This window comes from Mercurialis annua, linkage group LG6, assembly GCF_937616625.2.
Source record: "Mercurialis annua linkage group LG6, ddMerAnnu1.2, whole genome shotgun sequence".
Taxonomy (NCBI): domain Eukaryota; kingdom Viridiplantae; phylum Streptophyta; class Magnoliopsida; order Malpighiales; family Euphorbiaceae; genus Mercurialis; species Mercurialis annua.
The window spans coordinates 3,106,515-3,126,957 of NC_065575.1; the positions used below are offsets into that span (position 1 = coordinate 3,106,515).

At 30.0% G+C, this 20,443-nt stretch overlaps 1 protein-coding gene across 1 annotated transcript; it reads right to left on the reverse strand.

Annotated features, from left to right (window-relative positions):
* Positions 1–4,903: 4,903 nt before the first annotated feature.
* On the reverse strand, positions 4,904–7,236 carry LOC126686860 (uncharacterized). Its single transcript, XM_050381132.2, has 3 exons — positions 6,977–7,236; positions 5,214–5,351; positions 4,904–5,125 (listed from the first exon to the last, which is right to left on the reverse strand). The coding sequence occupies exons 1-3, from the start codon at positions 7,232–7,234 to the stop codon at positions 4,973–4,975; spliced, it is 549 nt and encodes a 182-aa protein (XP_050237089.1). The 5' UTR covers positions 7,235–7,236; the 3' UTR covers positions 4,904–4,972.
* Between the last annotated feature and the right edge of the window lie 13,207 nt (positions 7,237–20,443).

Consider the following 20,443-nt stretch of genomic DNA (forward strand, 5'->3'; position numbering starts at 1 on the left):
ATAATTCATAAAAACTTAACAATAAACATGAAATTGAACTCACCAAAGAGCAGAAGAACATGCCAAAATCGATCGATCAAAACCGAATTTAATACCTAAAAGAAGAAGAAATGGGAAGCGAGATTTTGGGTTTTGTCAACTGATTAATTTAGTTTGATACAAGAAAATAATAAGTTGACTTTATTTTTAAATGTTGTGTAAACCTATTTTGGATCCCTAAACTATATGATATTTGATTAACTAGTTCCTCTTAACCCTTTTTAATTTTGCCTTCTAGAGTCTTTAAACTTTTATTTTTAGGCAGTTGGATTTAAATTTCTATTTTTTTCAGCAATTGGGTCCTTAAATTTTTATTTTTTAATAAATGAATCCTTAAACTTCTACGTTTTTTTAGCAATTAGGTCATTCTCTAGTCCCTTAAAAGGACTCAATTGACAAAAAAATAGAAGTTTAAGGATAGGAGAAGGAAAAATTAAAGATGAGAGACCAGATAATTGAAAATCGTATAGTTTAAGATCACAAAATAGGTTTATTCTTTTTTATGTTAGAATTATTTAGTCATATAATTAACAATAACTCAAAAAAAAAGTTCATGTAATTAAAAGTAATTTTAGTAAATATATCTATATAAATGAACAAAGGGTCAACGCGCCCCCTAAACTTGTGACACGGGGTCATCTAGCCCAATTTATACTTTTTTGAGCACCTAACCCCAAAACTCTTCATTTTTGGGTCAAATAACCCCATAATTTATATTTTTATTTTAAAAAACAGATTTAGGATAATTTTATCGCAACAATTAGGGAAGTATGTAATTACTTTTTTGCATCCCTCACCTTCGATTTGTATTTTACGCGTTTTAAAAATATAATTATGGGGTTACTTGACCCGAAAATGAAGAGTTTTGGGGTTATTTGCTCAAAAAAATATAAATTGGATTAGATGACCCTGTTATACAAGTTTAGGGGGCGCGTTGACCCTTTGTTCCTATATAAATTACTAAGAAAATATTGTTACAGTATGCTACCCTTTTTTTTTGAAAAAAAAGAGAGTTTTAGACTAGAAAGGTAAATCAAGTGGGATTCTAGGGTGGGAAGGGGATGATTGTTGGCTTGCCGGCAATCTTTTTTTTTTTTTTTTAACAGAGATAAATTCATATTAAAGAAGAAGATTAAAGTACAAATATGAACGCCACACAAAATATATGGTCTTTCAAATACTCTAATCTAATAAAAAAAATATGAAACAATAAAAAATACAAGCAAAAAATAATAATCGAAAAAGAAAAATTAAGAACCAAATCCCGCTAAGGTGACGCAACGAAGAACAAAATCCCGTTGGAGCGGCGTCTTAACTTGATTCTCGATCGGCTATGCCGTTAAACCGCTTGATCCTTTAAAGCTTCAAATCTTGTAGGCACATTCTTCATCATGAATTTAAAATTAGAAAACCATCAACAACCATCAAAGCAAATATTAAAAAAACAAACAATTAAAATAAAATATTGAAAAAAATCTTCAATATTTAAAGGTTCATGGATCATCATCTAAACAAGAAGCTTTTAACATGCAAACCATGAAAAACTTTAAAATTTCTTCTTTGGATCTATTGATCCTTAACATGCAAATCAAAAACATTTGATAGAACCAAGATTTTTCAAAAAGCATCAAAAAAGAAACCACAAAAACACACCAAATTCCATCTATGAAGTAATTATTTGAAAGAAAAACAACATAACAAAAAAAAAATTAAAGAAAAGGGTGGTGGAGGAGGTGGTTTTCCGGCCAAAAGGCCAAAAAACCACCCCCTCTAAACTAAGTTTGTTGAGTTTTTAGCTAGAGAGAAGGAGGAGGGTTTTTTTAGAGAGAGAAAGGTAAAAATTGTTTTTTTTGCCGGCAATCAAATACAAATACAATGCGACGGTATAAAATTTTTTATAATTAAAAAATAATTTAAGTTTTAATTTTTAAAAGTAGTTATACAAATTCACTTGTCGCTTCATCCCGACGCCTTAACTCTAAAGATTCTAATCACGAGAGTTTAGCACTCATCAGATGTAACCACCACATATATATTTATACATTTTTTTTAACGATCAAATTATCTTCCAGTTACATGTATAAAAAATTTAAAAAGGGATAATTGTTTTTAATGACCTGACCTTAAATAAAATGTAAAATCTTAATTCGTAGATTGCCTTATAAAATAAAAATAAAAATTATATAAATGCTCTATCACAATAAAATCCAATACTTCTCTGTCTAACAGAAAACTCACAAATTTTTCATAAAAAAGACAAACAAACCTTTCATATAGAAAGGACAACGATTTTCGTAAAAAAAGACAATCGCTGTAATAAAAATATAAAAAAATAATATAATTTATAAACGATTTCATCTTGAGCCTTAAAAAGTCTTATGCTATTTATGATTCTTGAATTATATATATATATATATATATATATATATATATATATATATATATATATATATATATATATATATATATATATATTAAATTTGATGCGTCTCGTCGATAAGTTTACCAATAAAAATAAAAAAGGTAAAAATGAATCGGTTATATATTTTAGTCTAAAGCAATAAAAAAAGAAATGATTACCGCCAAGCAAAAATGAACCATTGGCGGCAGTCGAAGCGAGAAATGAAAAAAAAATCTTGACAGATAGGGTTCTCTATTTGAGAGAGAAAAAAGAGAAAAAAATTATGGCACATATATTTATGCATATAATGATATTATGGAGTTATCAGTCCTAATTTTAGAATCAATTCTAGACTCAAATCAGAACAACCATATATTCACATAGAACACATTTCAATCCTTATATATTTTTATTGTTGAAGTGGGAAATCCCACATTAGTTGTGTGTGTGAATGGACATGTGTTTAAATATTGGTTGGACACCTCCACTTAACACCAATTGGTTTTAAGATGGAATCTAACATGATATGAGAGCCTTATCCATTCACACAATTTGAGTTTGGTCCAGCTCATGTGAGATTTACGTGAGGGGGAACTTTGTTGCTCGGCCCGTACACGCTACGCGTGAGGGGGAGTGTTAAAGTGGGAAATCCCACATTGATTGGTTTTAAGATGGAATTTAACATGGTATCAGAGCCTTGTCCATTCACACAATTTGAATTTGGCCCGGCCTACGTGAGTTGCGCGTGAGGGGGGATTGGTTACTCGGCCTGGACACGCTACGCGTGAGGGGGAGTGTTGAATGGACATGTGTTTAAATATTGGTTGGGCACCTCCACTTAACACCAATTAGTTTTAAGATGGAACCTAACATTTATAACTATACTCACGTTTAGTTAACCGATTATCGATTTTAGCTCTATTTTTTAGAACACTTTATCATAAAAACACTTTGTAAATCATGAATGTATATATCGACATTAAAATTATTTTCATATTACATCTCAATATTCTCATTTTATTGGTTTGACGTTTTAAAACTCAATATCATTGTCATAACCGGTCAATTGAGATCATACTCTCTCTAACTCCGGTTATCAACATTTCTATTATCTTAATTGATTATCTATGTTATTAAAATATGTTTTATTAACATTTAATTAAAAACGACAATTAGTATTACAGAGCTTAAAATTGACAATTCTGATTAATTTAAAACTATTTTTAACACAATTTTCATAGTTAATTCAAAACTATTTTTAACTTAATCTTCATACTCGATTCATCTCCAACACAATCAGCCTATACATATGCTTGAATTAGAACTGAAAATTATAATGATGAATTTTTTTAGGATGATAGACTTTCACAATTTAAAATTTCTCATTGTATATATATTTACATATATAGTAAATGTTTGGAATTCGACCCGATCATCTCAAATAGGTTAACACCTTCTTAACATTTGCATCACGCTTTTAAAAACCAAAAATTATTAAAGATAAAAAGAAAGTTTTACAAATCAATCCAAAACAGCAAAATCTACAAGACGTCAGCCTACTAAAATCCTGATAAATTACATAATCATAAAACTTTGGCGTAGTTTACCACCAAATATAAAATGCAACTAAAGCTCCGTGTTTCGCAAGTAAGTCAGCAGCCCTGCTGCCCTGTTATGTCTCATATTTATAGAGAAGAAATTTGTTCTCTATAAATATGAGACATGAAAATTCATATTAGAAATCTGATGAAGGCAAGTTAACCATTCATGTAAATACTCCCAAGCCATAAAGAATGCCACCTTTTCCGAGCTATATCAACTTCCATAATGGCGCCTGCTAGCTCAACTACAAAAGCAAACTCATTTTCCAACGGAATAGCAAATGCACCTCTCATAAAATCAGCCGAATTTCTAAAAATTTCCCCTTCGCTTGCTGCTCACAGCGCGCCTAAGGCAAATCCATCGATATTGACTTTGGGAGCAGCTGCAAGTTTACCTGTGATCTGAAGAAGTCTTGAGATGTTCAGGTCTATCATAGAGTCGTGCATTTAACCGATTCTAATATAATCTCATTCTTTGATATTTGCCCATACGCATTCTAAGAGCAAGATGGATATATATTTGGAGTTGAACTATACAAATTTGTTGCGTTTTTTAGCTTCTAAATGACCCAAACTGTTGATATTTGTACACATGAAACATCCTGAAGACAAATTAAAACCTTTGTGTCTTCCATAGGTATATAACCCAGAATCGCTCTCCAACAAACGGATGATTTTGATGGAGGTAAATATTCTTTCCAGATAAATTTTGCCAAAGGAATGGAAATCTGAGGAGGGCGTAAGTACGAATACATACTTTTAACGGAGAGCCTACCATATTTAATCGATCTCCAAATGCAATGATAAGTTTCACACATAACCAAAATTATTATGTTTATAATTATAATATGTACCATTTTGTTATTTTGGCAACAATGAACAACAATGAAGAACTTGAGCAATATTACAAAGTCTTTTATTTCTAAATAGCTTATAGAAAACTGACGAATAAGCTTGCCGTACCGTTTGCTGTATGACTCGTATTGTCTCCGGCCACCACCGATATCGAAAGGTCATGTCTACTTTTGTTGTCTTTAGTCTCAGACGACTTATATAAGTATACATTGATTCCGTGTTCATGCATCTGTCATTAAAATTACAATTATATATAAATTCATCTTTATAAATGGTGTGACTAAGTGTTTATATTATGACCGAAAGTGAAAACTTACTCTATGTCGTAGTTCGTCTGAAACATGGATTAATTCCGAATGCGAACCAGAGCGAAAGAAAAAGTCTGACCTTATGACTTGATGATCTACTGCAAATTGATAATGATCTGAACATTTCCAATTGTATGGATTATGAGTCTGTAAAAAAATATAGCAATTGCTTATTAGATTTTATAATAGACAAAGTAATTTTTTCCTATCCACGACTCCCATCATTTTATCAAATTTATTTCTAAAAAATGAACAATACTGTGTATTTATTTTATAAATTGAATCAATTATATTATCTTAATTCAATTATAGCTGTAGAGCTTCTTTTTTCTAGTTGGACTAATAAAATAAATCCTTATAAACAATTCAAGTCGGACTAGTCATATTCCGAATATATTAATTCTAGAAATTTGTTTATGAAGCATTCTATATATGTTAAAATTTATATTTTCGTACCTCCTGTTTGGTTACGTTTCAAAATCAGAAATATATTTTTTTCAAAAAATTAAAATATTAATAAACATTAAAAATGGAATTGAAGTTGTTAACTCACTAAATCTCATAATAATTTAAATTGTATTTAGACTTATTAAGAATAATGTTGAAATTTAATTTTTTTCTAATTTAGTCTTTTGATTCAGTTGACTAACATTAAAAATAGATGGAATGAGTAAATTGTTGACGAAAATAAAGGTGGAAGATCATATCATTTGATTTTCAAACATAAAGGAGGGAAGTGTGAAAATCTAATTTATTGTAATTTATAAAATTTAGTACAGAAGTGTGAAAATCTAATTTACGGAAGTGTGAAAATCTCATAGTAATTTACTGATAATTCTAATTTGTAAAATTAATGAACAAGATGGTCATATTTTTTAAAAGATAAATTTTAAAAAAATGTCAATTATGGACATACAAAAATATTTTGCCTTTATAAAAGTATACATGTATTGTACATAAAAATAGACGGAATGACTAAACTGTTGACGGAAATAAAGGTGGAAGGTCATATTGTTTGATTTTCAAACATGAAGGACGAAAGTTTGAAAATCAAATTTACTGTAATTTATAAAATTAGTTACTGAAGTGTGAATATCTAACTTACGGGAGTGTGAAAATCTCATAGTAATTTACCGATGATTCTAATTTATAAAATTAAAGAACAAAATGGTCTTACTTTTTTAAAGATAAATTTTTAAAAAATGTCAATTATGGACATACAAAAATATTTTGCCTTTATAGAAGTATACATGTATTATACCTAAAGAATCTTATGTCATGTAAAAGCCAACTATTTTATTTTCAAATTGATTTTGAACTTGAAATAAATATATGATTAAAAGAAAGTTAAAATTTTACATTCATTTTAGAATAAAATACTAAAATGTAAAAATTTGGTTTATAATGAATCTTACATTAATAATAAAGGGCTTAACCCATTTAGAGGTATATGTATTTTACATATTTTTTTCATAGGTTATTATACTTCATTTTTGTATTATTTAGTCCCTCTACTTATCTATTTTCAATTTTCAGGTCCTTTTGAGTTTTTTCCAGTTCCTCAACTTACAATTTTTTTTTCTCCAGTCACACAAAAAGACTGAAAAAAACTCAAAAAGGACCTGAAAAACAAAAAATAGGTAAGTAGAAGGATCAGATAATATAAAAATGAAATATAAAAACCTACGAAAAAAAGTGTAAAGTACAAGGACCTTTAGATGGATTTGGTCAATATTAAAGTAAGATGAAGAAGAATTAGTTGTTCTTTTTACCTCAAGAATAATCCAGACCCAGCTGTGCTCATGTGCAGCTTCTCCCCAATAACCCATGTTGTCTTCAAAACATACACCATGCCAATGTGTCCAGTAATGGCTTAAAGTTGCTACATGAACATAATCTTTAAGTCTGGTATCATTGCTCAATATTATGTTCATCGGCACTTTTTCCGGCATGTCTCGCACTGCATCTCCGGCGAGCACAAAAACAGAAAAAGAAATAATAAGTATTGTGGAAGGCAAAGATAGAGCCATGATGACTGTGGAAATGGTGACTTATGAAATAAGCTGAGGCAGTATTTATACTTTGTAGAGACGTAATCACTTTTAGTCCATAAATTCAATTAATTAATAGCGTCTGTCCAATCTCACGTAGTCTCCATGCTGTCAAAAAACTACGTCTACGTAAAATTCATTGGTCATTTTCGATCTTTTATAATTTTAATCATAGCTTTTTATTGTTTTTTTACAATTTTATTCCAGTTACAGCAAATTGGATAAAATTGATAGTGTTTGAAATTGAGCCAAAATTACAAAATTTTATTTAAAATTAAAAAGTCAAAAAGATTTATATTTTTAGTCAATTATTAGAGCGTTTTAATTAATTATAATACAACATAAAATGGCTTATATTTATTCACGTTTCAAATTTAATATTTCTGTGCTGGAATGTGTTAGAGATAATACTATAGTTAGGATTTCACTTAACAATTTGAACTTTTCAATGATATTGATAAAATAATTGATTATGAAAATTACTAAACTTTCAAGTAATTTTATTTTGGCAACAAAATTTTAATTTGTACATTTTAAATGACAGAAATTTCTAGTTTTATTTCAACAAGAAAAATTTCTAGTCACTAAATGCATAAATATTAAATTGATGATTAATTGTCTATGTGTTTATATAAAATATGCTATAGTTTGGCATAAATAATCAAAACACTGATCGCATGTGAATTAAAAGAGAGATTCAAAATTCTTTCTTTTGATTAATATTTATATTTGTACAAGATGGAGTATTTACACAAGAAAACTAAGATTTTTTCTTATTCTATTTTATGTAAGTTCCAACAATTAGAACATTAAAACTTTGACTAAATAATTATAATATAATCAATTTTATCTAGGAATAGGAAAAAAATGATACAATCAAATCACCCATTTGAGGAATTGAGTTGATTTAGCTTGATGAGTAATGGTTTTTGTTATATGCCCCCTCAAAATTGCGGTGCCATCAGCAATAGCAAGTCTGGACCTTAAAAACTGAAACCTTGTACTATGTAATGTTTTTGTTAGCAGATCAGCAAACTGGTCCTTGGTACTAATGTGTGATACCGTGAGTAGACCCTTGGCAACGATACCTTGAACAAAGTGTATGTCAATGGATATGTGTTTCATGCGAGAATGCATAACATGATGCAAAGGTACGTGTGTAGCACCAATATTGTCATAATAAAGTGTTAAAGGACAACAGAGCGGTAGTTCTAATTTATGAAAAAAGTTCTGAATCCATCTAACTTCTGATGTAGCAACTGTAAGAGAACAGAACTCAACTTTTGTGGATGATCGTGCTACAACACGTTGTTTGCATGAGCTCCAAGAATATTAGATTATCACCCAAAATGATTGAAAAGGATGAAGTTGATGTGCGGTCATTAGGGTTCCCTGCCCAGTCAGCATTTAAGTAAGCTCAAAAAGTGATACATATCAACGCCGAAGAAATAGACCGTGCATGAGGCTGCCTTTAAGATATATGAAAACACGTTTGACTACACCCCAATTTTATTCTGTTGGAACAGATACGGATTGGTCAAGGCGATTTACGACAAATGCCAAATATTATAATTCGCTGATAACTTGCTGATAGACATGAGCATCACAAGGCACTGAGGCACCAGGAAGGGATGTGAAGTCAGAAACTGACATAGGTGTAGCAAGGGCCTTAGCCCTGTCCATTTTGTGACAATGAAGGATGTTAGAGATAATACTTGTGTTGGGAATGAAAGAGTCCTTCTTTGTAAGGGATTACCTCAATATCGAGAAAGTAGGAGATATTACCAAGATCTTTTAAGAAAAATGTTGCACTGAGTTTCTTGATGGTGGTGGAGATCAATGGAGTATCATTGCATGTGAGCATAATATCATCAACATAAACTAGAAGGTATAGATGAGTATTACCTTGATGATAGAGAAACATGAAGTTGTTAAATTTTGAATGTACAAAGCCAGGATCAGGAAGTGCACAACTTAGTTCATGGGGCTTGATTAAGGCCATAAAGCGATTTTTGTAGTCCGAAAACACGAGTAGGTTATGTCATATCAATAAAACCAGGAGGATGTTACATAAAGACAAGTTCAATGAGTGAGCCATGAAGAAAAGCATTACTTACATCGAGTTGTCTAATCGGCCAATTGAACATTAGAGCAATTGATAAAACTGAACAGATGGTAACCGGTTGCACCTCTCAATTTCTCCATTGGATTTGTGCTCAAGTCCAAACACCCATTTGCAACCTATCATACTTATAGCCATATGAGTCGGAACTAAGTCCCATTTAAAGCATTGAATTCTTTTGACATGGCTAATCTCCAATGTGGGTCCTTTTGAGAGGAGGACACACAAGCTGGCTCATTTAAGGATGGCAGAGGATGTTTTGTGACTACATATATATGCATAGAGTCGCTTCGACTTGTAAATCTTATCCTTTTCTTGAGTAACTATGTAATGTTTATTGATGGGAGCTGGTACATGCATGGAACTAATATGCACTTGAGATGTATTTGGAGCTTGTTCATGAATTTCCAATTGTGATAGAAATGAATCAACTGGGGTAGAACACATCAACGCTTGGGACGTAGGCACGACAGTAGACTCACGATGTGAGGGAGTAATAGTAGCAGAAGGCTGAGTTTGTTTCTGACTGAGAATAGGTACATGTAATGATGTAAATTGGTCGTTGGATAAACAACATGAAGTAGAATTATGAGTTGCAAGGGAACCATCGCCAAGAGAAGGGGCTGGAAATGGGTTTTCATGGAAGCAAACATGCCGAGAGATAAACATTCGTTTGTTTAAGAAATCATAACAACAAGACACACTTTGACTGAGTGAATAACCAAAAAAGATACAAGGCCGCGATGGCGGCTTCAGTTTGTGTTTTTAATACGGCTTTAACCACGGAATCTTTTGATAATTAGGAACTTTGTCAAATAGAATTTTGTAGGGATAACAACCATTCAAAGTCGGAGTGGAAATATGCAGCAGCTTCCATGGCAAAAGACCAAAATTATAAGGGAAGTGAGGCATGATGAAGTAGAGTTCAGCAAGTGGAAACATGTTCCGAGTCATAATTTAATTTATATCATCACAATCTTCAAAATTATGCTCCGAGTCATGATTTAAAGACTTAAAATTTTACGGGGTATTACATTTATATTCAATTATACTCCAAATTATAAATAATGGAATTCAAATTATCGGTTATTACCTCGAATATGTGTGCATTATCGAAGAAATCAGTGTCAGAAATTAAGAAACGGATCAAACTGCATCAAAACCCTAGGTTTTGGTCTCTGGAAACCCTAGACAATAGAAGAGGAAGAAACAAATGATGTTTCTGTATCATTTCTATTGAAATGATATGATATACTCCCTCCATCCCACAGAGATAGGCCACCTTTCTATTTTGGGCGTCCCAAATTATAGGGTTTTTGATATTTGGGTGCCTCAAAGGCACCCAAAATTACAGATCAGTGCCTCTTTCGGATTTAATTCCGAAAGAGTGCCTGCTAATAATCTGATTAGCAGTGTTCCGCATTCTAGAAATGCGGAACACTGCCAACATTACCGTTGGGAGCTGGTCTCCCAACGGTAAATTAAATGCGTTCCGCATTCATGGAATGCGGAACGCATTTAAAACCGTTGGGAGACCAGCTCCCAACGGTTGGCTATAAAAGGGATGGGGGAGGGTCATTTAGTGAAAGAAAAAAAATTACTAAATGAAAGAAAAAAAAAATAAGAGTATAGGGGAGAAAAAAAATTAGTTTCGAGGTTATATTTTGAAAAATATTTCGGGAAAAAGTTGGAAGAAGTTATATTTCGGAGCTAAACGGATCTCTTCGTGAAGTGTTATATTTTTTATTCGATACTTATTTATTTAAAGGACTACAAGAGGTTAGTATGTGTAATTTTTTTAATTATTGTATTAAATAATTTTAGTGTTTATAAATGTTAGAAATTTAATAATATGTAAAATTGTTATAAAATTAATTTTAATATAGCAAAATATTAGACTTTAATTGTAACTTAGAAATGCATGTATAATATAAAAAAATTAGGATATGTTTAATATAATTATATTAGAATATAATAAAAAATTTCATGTAATAAGGAAGTGTATAATTAGAAATTTCATACAATTATATTAGGATATGTTTAATTTATTTTTATTTGAAAAAAATATTAGAAATAAAGTAATAGTAATTACGATTGATATGTTAATGCTATAAATTTAAGATTGGCATTTTAAATATAACGGTGTTAAAATTTGCTGTTTATTAATTAGAAATGACGAGTCCAAATATATCTTTGTTGATATGGTGTGATGGCCGTATTGTGAGTTCTCCGTGTGGAATAGAATACCACGGGGGTCGTCCGGTTAATACGGCGCTTAGCGAGAGAATGAGTTTCGAGGAATTACAAAATATTTGTAGAAGAGCAGTTTCTACCGACGGGGAAGTAGAAATGTCAAAAATCTACTTCCGGCTTCCAAGAATAGTTGAGGGTGCGATACAGTCGTACTCGTTGTTTTCCGTGGAGAATAACGAGCATGTGTTTGGAATTCTGAACGAGGTCGTGCGGTATCCGCAACTCGAGATTTTGGAATTGTACGTGGAATACGAGGCCGTGGTTCGCAACAAGACTTTACTAGCAGGCCACACCACCGGCGTCTCAGTTCCGGCAGGCCACACCACCGGCGTCTCAGTTCCGGCAGGCCACACCACCGGCGTCTCAGTTCCGGCAGGCCACACCACCGGCGTCTCCGTTTCTGCAGACCACACCACCGCCGTTTGCTGCATCAGATCAGTATTACCGTCCAGCGCCATATACAGATGCTCAACCGTTCACGTCTTTCGATCAGTGTTACCGTCCCACGATGCCTTCGGATGATCAGCCGTCGACGTCACATTCGCAGCCATCTTCTTCTCACCAGGCCCAGGATCCATCACAGCTACATTTTACACTGTTAGAGTCATGGTTATTCGGTCCGGAGATCGGTTCAGAGGCGTACGAGGAGCTTTTATCACGACCGGATCTCACACCTCCATCTTTTAGACTCCTACCGCCCACACAGGAGGAGACCGGTACTGCACCACCAGCAGCAGACGTTCAGCATTCAGCTCAGGACGAGGACGCCCCCGACAGCGGCGAGAGCCCTCCGGTACCCAGACAGTTTCACTCGATCACAGACAGCTCGCGGCACCGACGAGAGACTCACGGTTTGAGGATACAGAGACCGAGGATTCGTAGATATGAGGATTAGATTTCATATTTTTCTTTATTTATCGATTTTTGTATTTTAGTATATGTTGTATGTTTACTATATTATGTATATTATATTCGTGTGTTATAATTGTTATTTTTTTATCAGTGTCTGTTATAATCATTAGTTAAATAAAATAAATATTTATATCGTCTGTTAAATTTTGTCGTTTATTTATAAGCGTTTGTTAAATTCAGTATCGTCTGTTAAAATCATTAGTTAATATCGTCTGTTAATATCGTCTGTTAAAATCATTAGTTAAATAAAATAAAATTATTTTATATTATTTTTAATTTATAATTATTTAAATAAAAGGGTTTTTAAAAAATTAATAATCAGCAATGATTGGGCATTTTAGTGCCCAATCATTGCTGCCCCAATGATTGGGGAGACAAAACTGTCTCCCCAATCATTGGGGAAGCGTGTTCCGCATTCCTAGAATGCGGAACACGCTTTAATCAGCTGATTATTAATTAATCAGCTGATTAAAGCGTTCCGCATTCTAGGAATGCGGAACACCACCTGTTCCGCATTCCTAGAATGCGGAACCGGTGGTCCCAGGCACTCTTCTGGAATTAATTCCAGAAGAGGCACTAGACTGGATTTTTGGGTGCCTTTGAGGCACCCAAATATCAAAAACCCCAAATTATAGGTCACCTTCTCTTTTTGATTAATAATTTTAAAACTAAAAGACTTAGTTACCTCTAATAAATATACATTATTATCTTCAACTTAATTAATTGCTTCATGTTCCAATATGTAATAAATGTCAATTTTTAATAACAATGTAAAATACACCAATACAAAAATTAGTCATTAAAATATTATTTATTTATTGAAAAAATTATATTTTTCTTAATTCCCGTGTTTGTCCAAATGGCCTATCTTTGTGGGACGGAGGGAGTACTATATACTTAATTGGCTAAAGTACGTTTTAGTATTAGCTCAATCATATACTTTAACTCAAGTTCTTAATTAGTCGTCCATAACTCAAACGGAGACTAATTCCAAATTTCGTGAAATTTTACCCAAAAAACGAATAAAATATAATTTTTATTTACATCGGGCTTATATTTTATTTTTAGTAACTCTCGAAAGATTTATTGGCACCAAAAATATTCGCTCGGTACTTATAAATTATTTTTTTTAATTTTTCTAAAATTTATTAGTCCTGTTTAAATCCGTTTATTAAAATTAAAATTTCCAAATTTAAATTTTAAACTTCTATAATTATAATATATTTTTAGGGACACTTATAAATTAAATTTCTACTTAAATTTAATTTACGTACTTCTAGTTCATTAAATCACTTCCTGTGATTAAATTTAATGACGTAAAATTGTCAAACTTGACTTTTATCCTTTGACAATTAAATTAACTCTTTCATGACTATTTTCCTTCATATTCGAATCTCAAAATATTATTATTAATATTTTGATTATCTGAATTTGACCTCGTGATATATTTTATTTACTTAAAATTACGGGGTATTACATAAACAATTAAATTGCAGTTATTAAGCAAACTCAAAGACCAACTAAAATCTAACTCGCTCTCACGATATTATCTTTTAGGTTTTCGATTACTAAGGTCTATTCAATTAAGAATCTCTTAATTATGAATTAAACAAAAATTAAGAATTAAGTGACCAATTTAAATCTAACATGAAGTGCAATAATCAAAACACGATAATAAACATCAATCAATCCACATCCAATCAATTACCTAATTATTTTTTCATATCAACTCTCAAACGAGGAAATTAGTTACTCATAATAATAAAAACGCAAGCAAGTAAGATGAAGAGTAAAACATTTTTTAAGATAAATATCCGGAATTGTTGGTCTCAGAATAATAAACTTCAATAAAAATAATTAATTTTTGAATCTTGTCTCAAGAAAAATAAATTAAAAGCTGGAAGTAATAATAAGTTATGCTAAATTTTAAGAGTAATAATCTAACAATAAAGCTTAACCTAAAAAAACTTATTAGCTATGCCTTATATAGAGGTTTATACAATAGGAATAGAAAATAATTCCTAATACAAGTTTAAATAAGACGAATTGGAAACAGGTCAAGACAGCCTTCGAATCAATTCAACTCTTCTCAGCTAAGTGAATGACTCGATCGAGACAGGTAGGTCTCGATCGAGACCTTTGCTTTTTCTTCATTTCTCATTTGTCTTTGGATCTTCTCGAACCAGACACAGCCCTCCAGAAATCCCTGTCCAATTTGCCTCAAAGGTCTCGAAAGAGACATGGTAAAATACGACTTTGCCCAAATCACTTTACAATCACTATGTCGATCCTGAAACTCTCACAAACATAATAAGGCGCAAAACACTTATAAATGCATGATAAAATACGACATAACGATATAATTAGACCCGTAAAATAAGACTAATTCTACTCCTATCAATATTCGCCGAGACAGAGATTGTTGCATGCATGGATCATTAGAATTGATCCTATTTTTTAGCGTTTGGTTTTCTATTGGATTTGGATTAATAATTCGTTATATATGGAGGGCTTAAATTTTGTATCCGAGGGATTTCTAGTATAAATACTAGTGCTTATCCTATTGTAAACACATTTTAAATAGGTTTAATTACATAACTAAGCCTGTTTTAAGTCCAATTTACATGGCTATCTTTTTTTCCCAAACTTTACATGCGTACCAACTAACTCCAAATTATTACACTAAATACCTTTTTTGCTGATGTCAGCACGCGTCACTATGCGCACTGACATCAGCGCGCGTTTTTGTCTTTTGTGCACCAGCTAGTAACTGACCCGCGCATCAGTTAAGTGATGTGGTTCACTCTATATGAGAGTGAACCACACCAAAGTTTCTTTTTTTTAAGTTATTTATTATTTACATATTAAAAAAGGATTATAATAAAAAATTATTTATATATATATATTTTCAAAAATTATATATATTTATTTATTTAAATTATGCTAAAAGTAATCCGATTTTTATAAATTTATAAAAAAATATTAACTTTAATTTTAATTTTTAAAATATAAATATAAATAATTGAATCAATTAAAAAAATACTAATATTAATTTTAATTTTAAATATATAAATATAAACAATTAAATCAACTAAAAAATATTTATATTTTTTAATTTTTAAATCAAGAAATGAATTTGATATAGTAAATTGAAGTTTAATTAATTAAATTAACTAATTTTTTAAATTGTTATTTTTTATTTTTTATTTTTATCGATTTAATTGATTCAATTTGATACATATAAAGACATTTAAAATATTTTTTATACATATTTGATACATATTTGTTTTTCAAAATTTTTTCTTTGTTTCTTGAGGGATAGCTTACGGGGAACAATGTTTAGGAAACGTCGGTTTGGCAACTTTGGGTGCCGACTGAGTCCATCTCTTCAGGAAAAGATAACATGCATAGAGATCTAATTGAACGAGTTCATGTCTTTTTTTAAGTTCTATTACTAATATTTTTATACATATAAGAGACTTGTCAAAAATTTAATTGAATCAACCGATGTATATTTTGATGCATACAAATGGCATTAGAAAAATATATTTAATGAATTTCTGATACATATTCGATACATCTCCAATAAATATCAAATACATATCTGATACATATTTGATACATATTCGTTGTTTGAAACCTTTTCCTTATATTCTATGTCTTTTTTAAGTTCTATTACTGATATTTTTATACATCTCTGAAACTTGTCAAAAAATTTAATACATGTTTTACATATGTATTTTGTATACATATTTGATACACTTCCGATACATACTTAATACGTTTTCAATACATATTTAATACATAACTTATACATAGTAAATATATTTTTAAAATGTATTAAATAGATAAATCGTTAATACACCATTTATACATGATATATATATATACTTAAAACATACATAATTTATACATAATAGAATCATGAGGGTATTTTAATAATTTTATCTTTAATTAATAATGAATGTGGTTATTTTATTTTATTTTATTTTTATATGACAAAAAGGTGTCTTTTTCTACTTTTATAAGATGGAAAAAATATTTTTTATATTTTTAAAAATTAATATATTTATATTTTTAAAACTAAAATTAATATTAAATAAGTAAAAAAATATTTGTATTTTAAAATTTCTTAAAATATTAGTCTTTTAAAATTTAAATATTAAATAAATAAAATAGATAAGATGAAAAAAATTAGATAAACCATTTGTTTTAAATGTGAGTTAAAATTTATATATTAAATAAGTAGCTGACCTGCGCGTCACCCGCGGGTCAGCGAAGCATGTGCACCAGCATAGCTGGTGCACATGTCCATGCGTCACGTCAGACCTACTGACGCATAGTACGTATATATTGTAACTTTTTAGTTAAAAATTGTACTACTTGTTATTTTATCTAGAAGCAATTGTACCGTATGTAATAAATCATACTTTTTTATACACATCAATAACTGACTCTTTTAAATATAGAGAATAAAATTCTCTCTCTGTCGTGGATGTAAACCGCATTGATCGAACCACATAAAATTTTGTATTATTGGTTTTTCTCTTTTTTCTTGTTTTTTTTTTTTGCGTTCACAGTTTGGATAATGACGCACTCCTTCGAAGCCTTTTTTGTTTAGTAGATTGAGTTAATTCTAAAAGGAGATATATCGAGATAATGGACAATCTTAGGGAAAGTCATGACTTAGTAGATTTAAAAATGCATAAATAAGCTTATATCAAAGCAGGGCCGGCCTTAGATGAACCGAGGTCCTAGGCGAGATCTTAGTATTTTTTTTATAAATAAATTCTATTTTTGTAAATTTGTTCGTAAAAATAAACTCGTATTATTTTTCTCATAAAATATGTTCTTTTTCACTTTATAAAGGTACTCTCTCGGTAGATTATTGATAAATATTTAGTAGATTTTTAATAAATATCAATAGATTTTTAGTAAATTTTTATAACATTACTTTTAAAAGAACATTTTTTATATAAAAACAATATATATAATGTAATTTACTCTTGTTTGTATTGCTATATAGTTATTATTAAAAGAGCCTAATTAATTTTTAAATATAAATTACAACATTTACTACCATAAAAGAGGCCCTTTAAAATTTATTTTCTAATTACTAAAAGACCTAATTAGATTTTAAAAATGAAAATTTCATCTATCATAAAAAAAAAATTAATAAAATTTTAATATAACATTTATTTATCCTATGGTCCTATAAAATTATGGGGTCCTCGAAAATTTGTGGCATAGGCCTTTATGCCTAAGGCCGGGCATGTATTAGAGCATGTCGCAGCTTGGCAGGCAGCAAGACTTGCGAGTCCACTGCATGCATGGGAATTTTTCCACTCGTTCCGCTGAGATAATGAATATTCGCGAAGATCTCAGTTGGTTAAGGGTTATTCGAATATTGTTGTTGAGTCGGATGCGAGGGCATGTGATTTTGGAGTTACGCAATCCAAATTTGATGGAGGCGGACTTGCTTATTGGAGATTGTTTAGATTTAGCGAAGCAATTGAGTAGTTTATCTTTTTTATTCGTAAGACGATCTGCGAATCAGGCAGCGCATTGTTTAGCGCAACATGCCTGTTCCATTTCAGGTCATCAGGAGTGATCTTCTCACTTTCCTGAATTCCTTACAAATGTAAGTGTTTCGGATTATTAATATTATCCTATCTTTCAAAAAAAAAAGCTTATATTATGGCTGATATTATTTTTTATTGTTTCACTAAGGCTATTCTCGCCTTTTCCTATTCGGGTTTATACTTTTTTAAAAATCTGAATTGTATTATAATTTATTTGACATTGTATTTTCTTCCTCAAAGTTGTAGTTTTAAGTGTACGTCAGCTCTATAAGTAAATGGAGTTTTTTTCCCATTTCGTGTAGCCTTTAGTACAAATTTTATTCATAAAAAATAGCAAAGATGCTTTTTTTTAGTTTAGATTACAATGACATGGAATAATTCTCAACAACAGTAAAAAGTCCATATAACTTTAGCAAATATTATTTACCCAAAAAAAAAAACTTCAGCAAATATTAGCATATATAGCAAAGTGACGAATAAGCTTCTCCGTAGTTTGCTTTAACTCTCATATTGTTTCCACAGCCTGTTCCAGAATGTCATGCCCACTTTTGTTGTTTTTAATCTCAGACGACCTTTGTAAATAAACGCCAATTCCGTTTTCATGTATCTGTCATTAAAATTAGAATTATATAATATGGTCTGATTCAGTGGCCGAGCTACTCTTAAACTAAGGTAGGCTCCAGCCTTGGCTGAGACCGATTTTTTTTAGAAAATATACATAAGTCTTTTAAAAATAAAAGAAATTTAATAAAATTTTAACATCAAAATAGATGTTAAGCTCAGACTGTCCGAATATTACAGGTGAATTAAAAATTAAACTGGATTAAAAATTAATTCCGATCCGCCAATGGTCTGATTAAGTGTTTATAAATTTATGACCGAAAGTGAAACTTACTTCCCTTTTTTGATCATCTGTTGGAGTGAACACAATTTCATGTGGATTCGTTGCAGAGGTATAGAAAGTGTCCGCCTCTATGACCTCATTTCCTACTTTAAATTGATAAGAATCCGAACAGTACCAGTTCATTGCATTGTTGGTCTGCAAAAGATAAAGATATAAAAAGTAACACTTTTATTAGAATTTAGAAAATAATGATAAATAGTAAGATTATTAAAATATACTTAAAAAATCTTTTCAATTTTCAAAATGAATCATTATGAATTAGTTATATAAAACATCAAAGCCACCGCATTTAATGCTAATGATATGATAAACTATAAGAATATTTTAATAGTTCTATTAAAAATCAATATTAAATATAATTACTTTTTCTATTTTTATAAAACACACCAAAATTGATTATGTTTTTATATTTATAGGACAGAGATTAGGAGTGGGAATGAGCCGTTTAACCGGTCCATGAAAGTAATTTATGAACCAGTCCATTATAGTATGATTTTTAAAATTAAAAACTAAATCTAAAATTTAAAATAATTAACCATTAAACCGGTTAACCATTTAAAACAGTTTGTTTTTTAAATTTATGATTTTTAATCATATAACCATTAAAAAATTAGACATAAAAAAGATAAATTTTATAGAATAATTTTTTTAGCATGGTCTATTAAAATAAAATTAATTCTATTGTATTAAATTAAATTTTTCTTACAAATAAAAGAAGCTATAGTAATTTAATTATATATATACAAAAAAATTAAGCTATTTTTTGAATAGGTGAATCAATCCAAAAATTTAAAAGTATAATTTACAACTATCAAATGCATGTGAACTTTCTAGTAATTATAAACTTATAACGTTATATTATTATTTTTATTAAATTAATATTTTATTAATGAAATATAATTCTTTGATTTTTTTTATATATATTCCTCTAAAATTTAAATATACGCCTAACTGAATACTTGCTACATATTGTTTTTATTTAATATTTCTATGAGTGTATTAGATTTTATTTAATTATAATTTATATATATATATATATATGTGTGTGTGTGTGTGTGTGTGTTTGTGTATAATTATAATTTATAAAAATACATATTTTTATAAACCGGTTAATAACGGTTTTTAAAACTTCAAATCCTAAACACAAACTATTAATCACAAAAAATTAAAATTAAAATCTAAACCTAAACAAATAGACCGATTAATCACATTTTCCGATTTCAGTTTGGTTAATCGATTTTACCGGGTTTTCTCCCCATCCCGTTGGAGGGAGTACTTTTAAAATTTTATAATTTTTTTATTTATAATTTTGACTATTTTATTAAATATAGTTTTAAAAAACTTTAAGCAGTCTCGCCTGTCAATTTTATAAATTCGAACAATTTATATCTAGATTTCATCACAATCAAAATTTT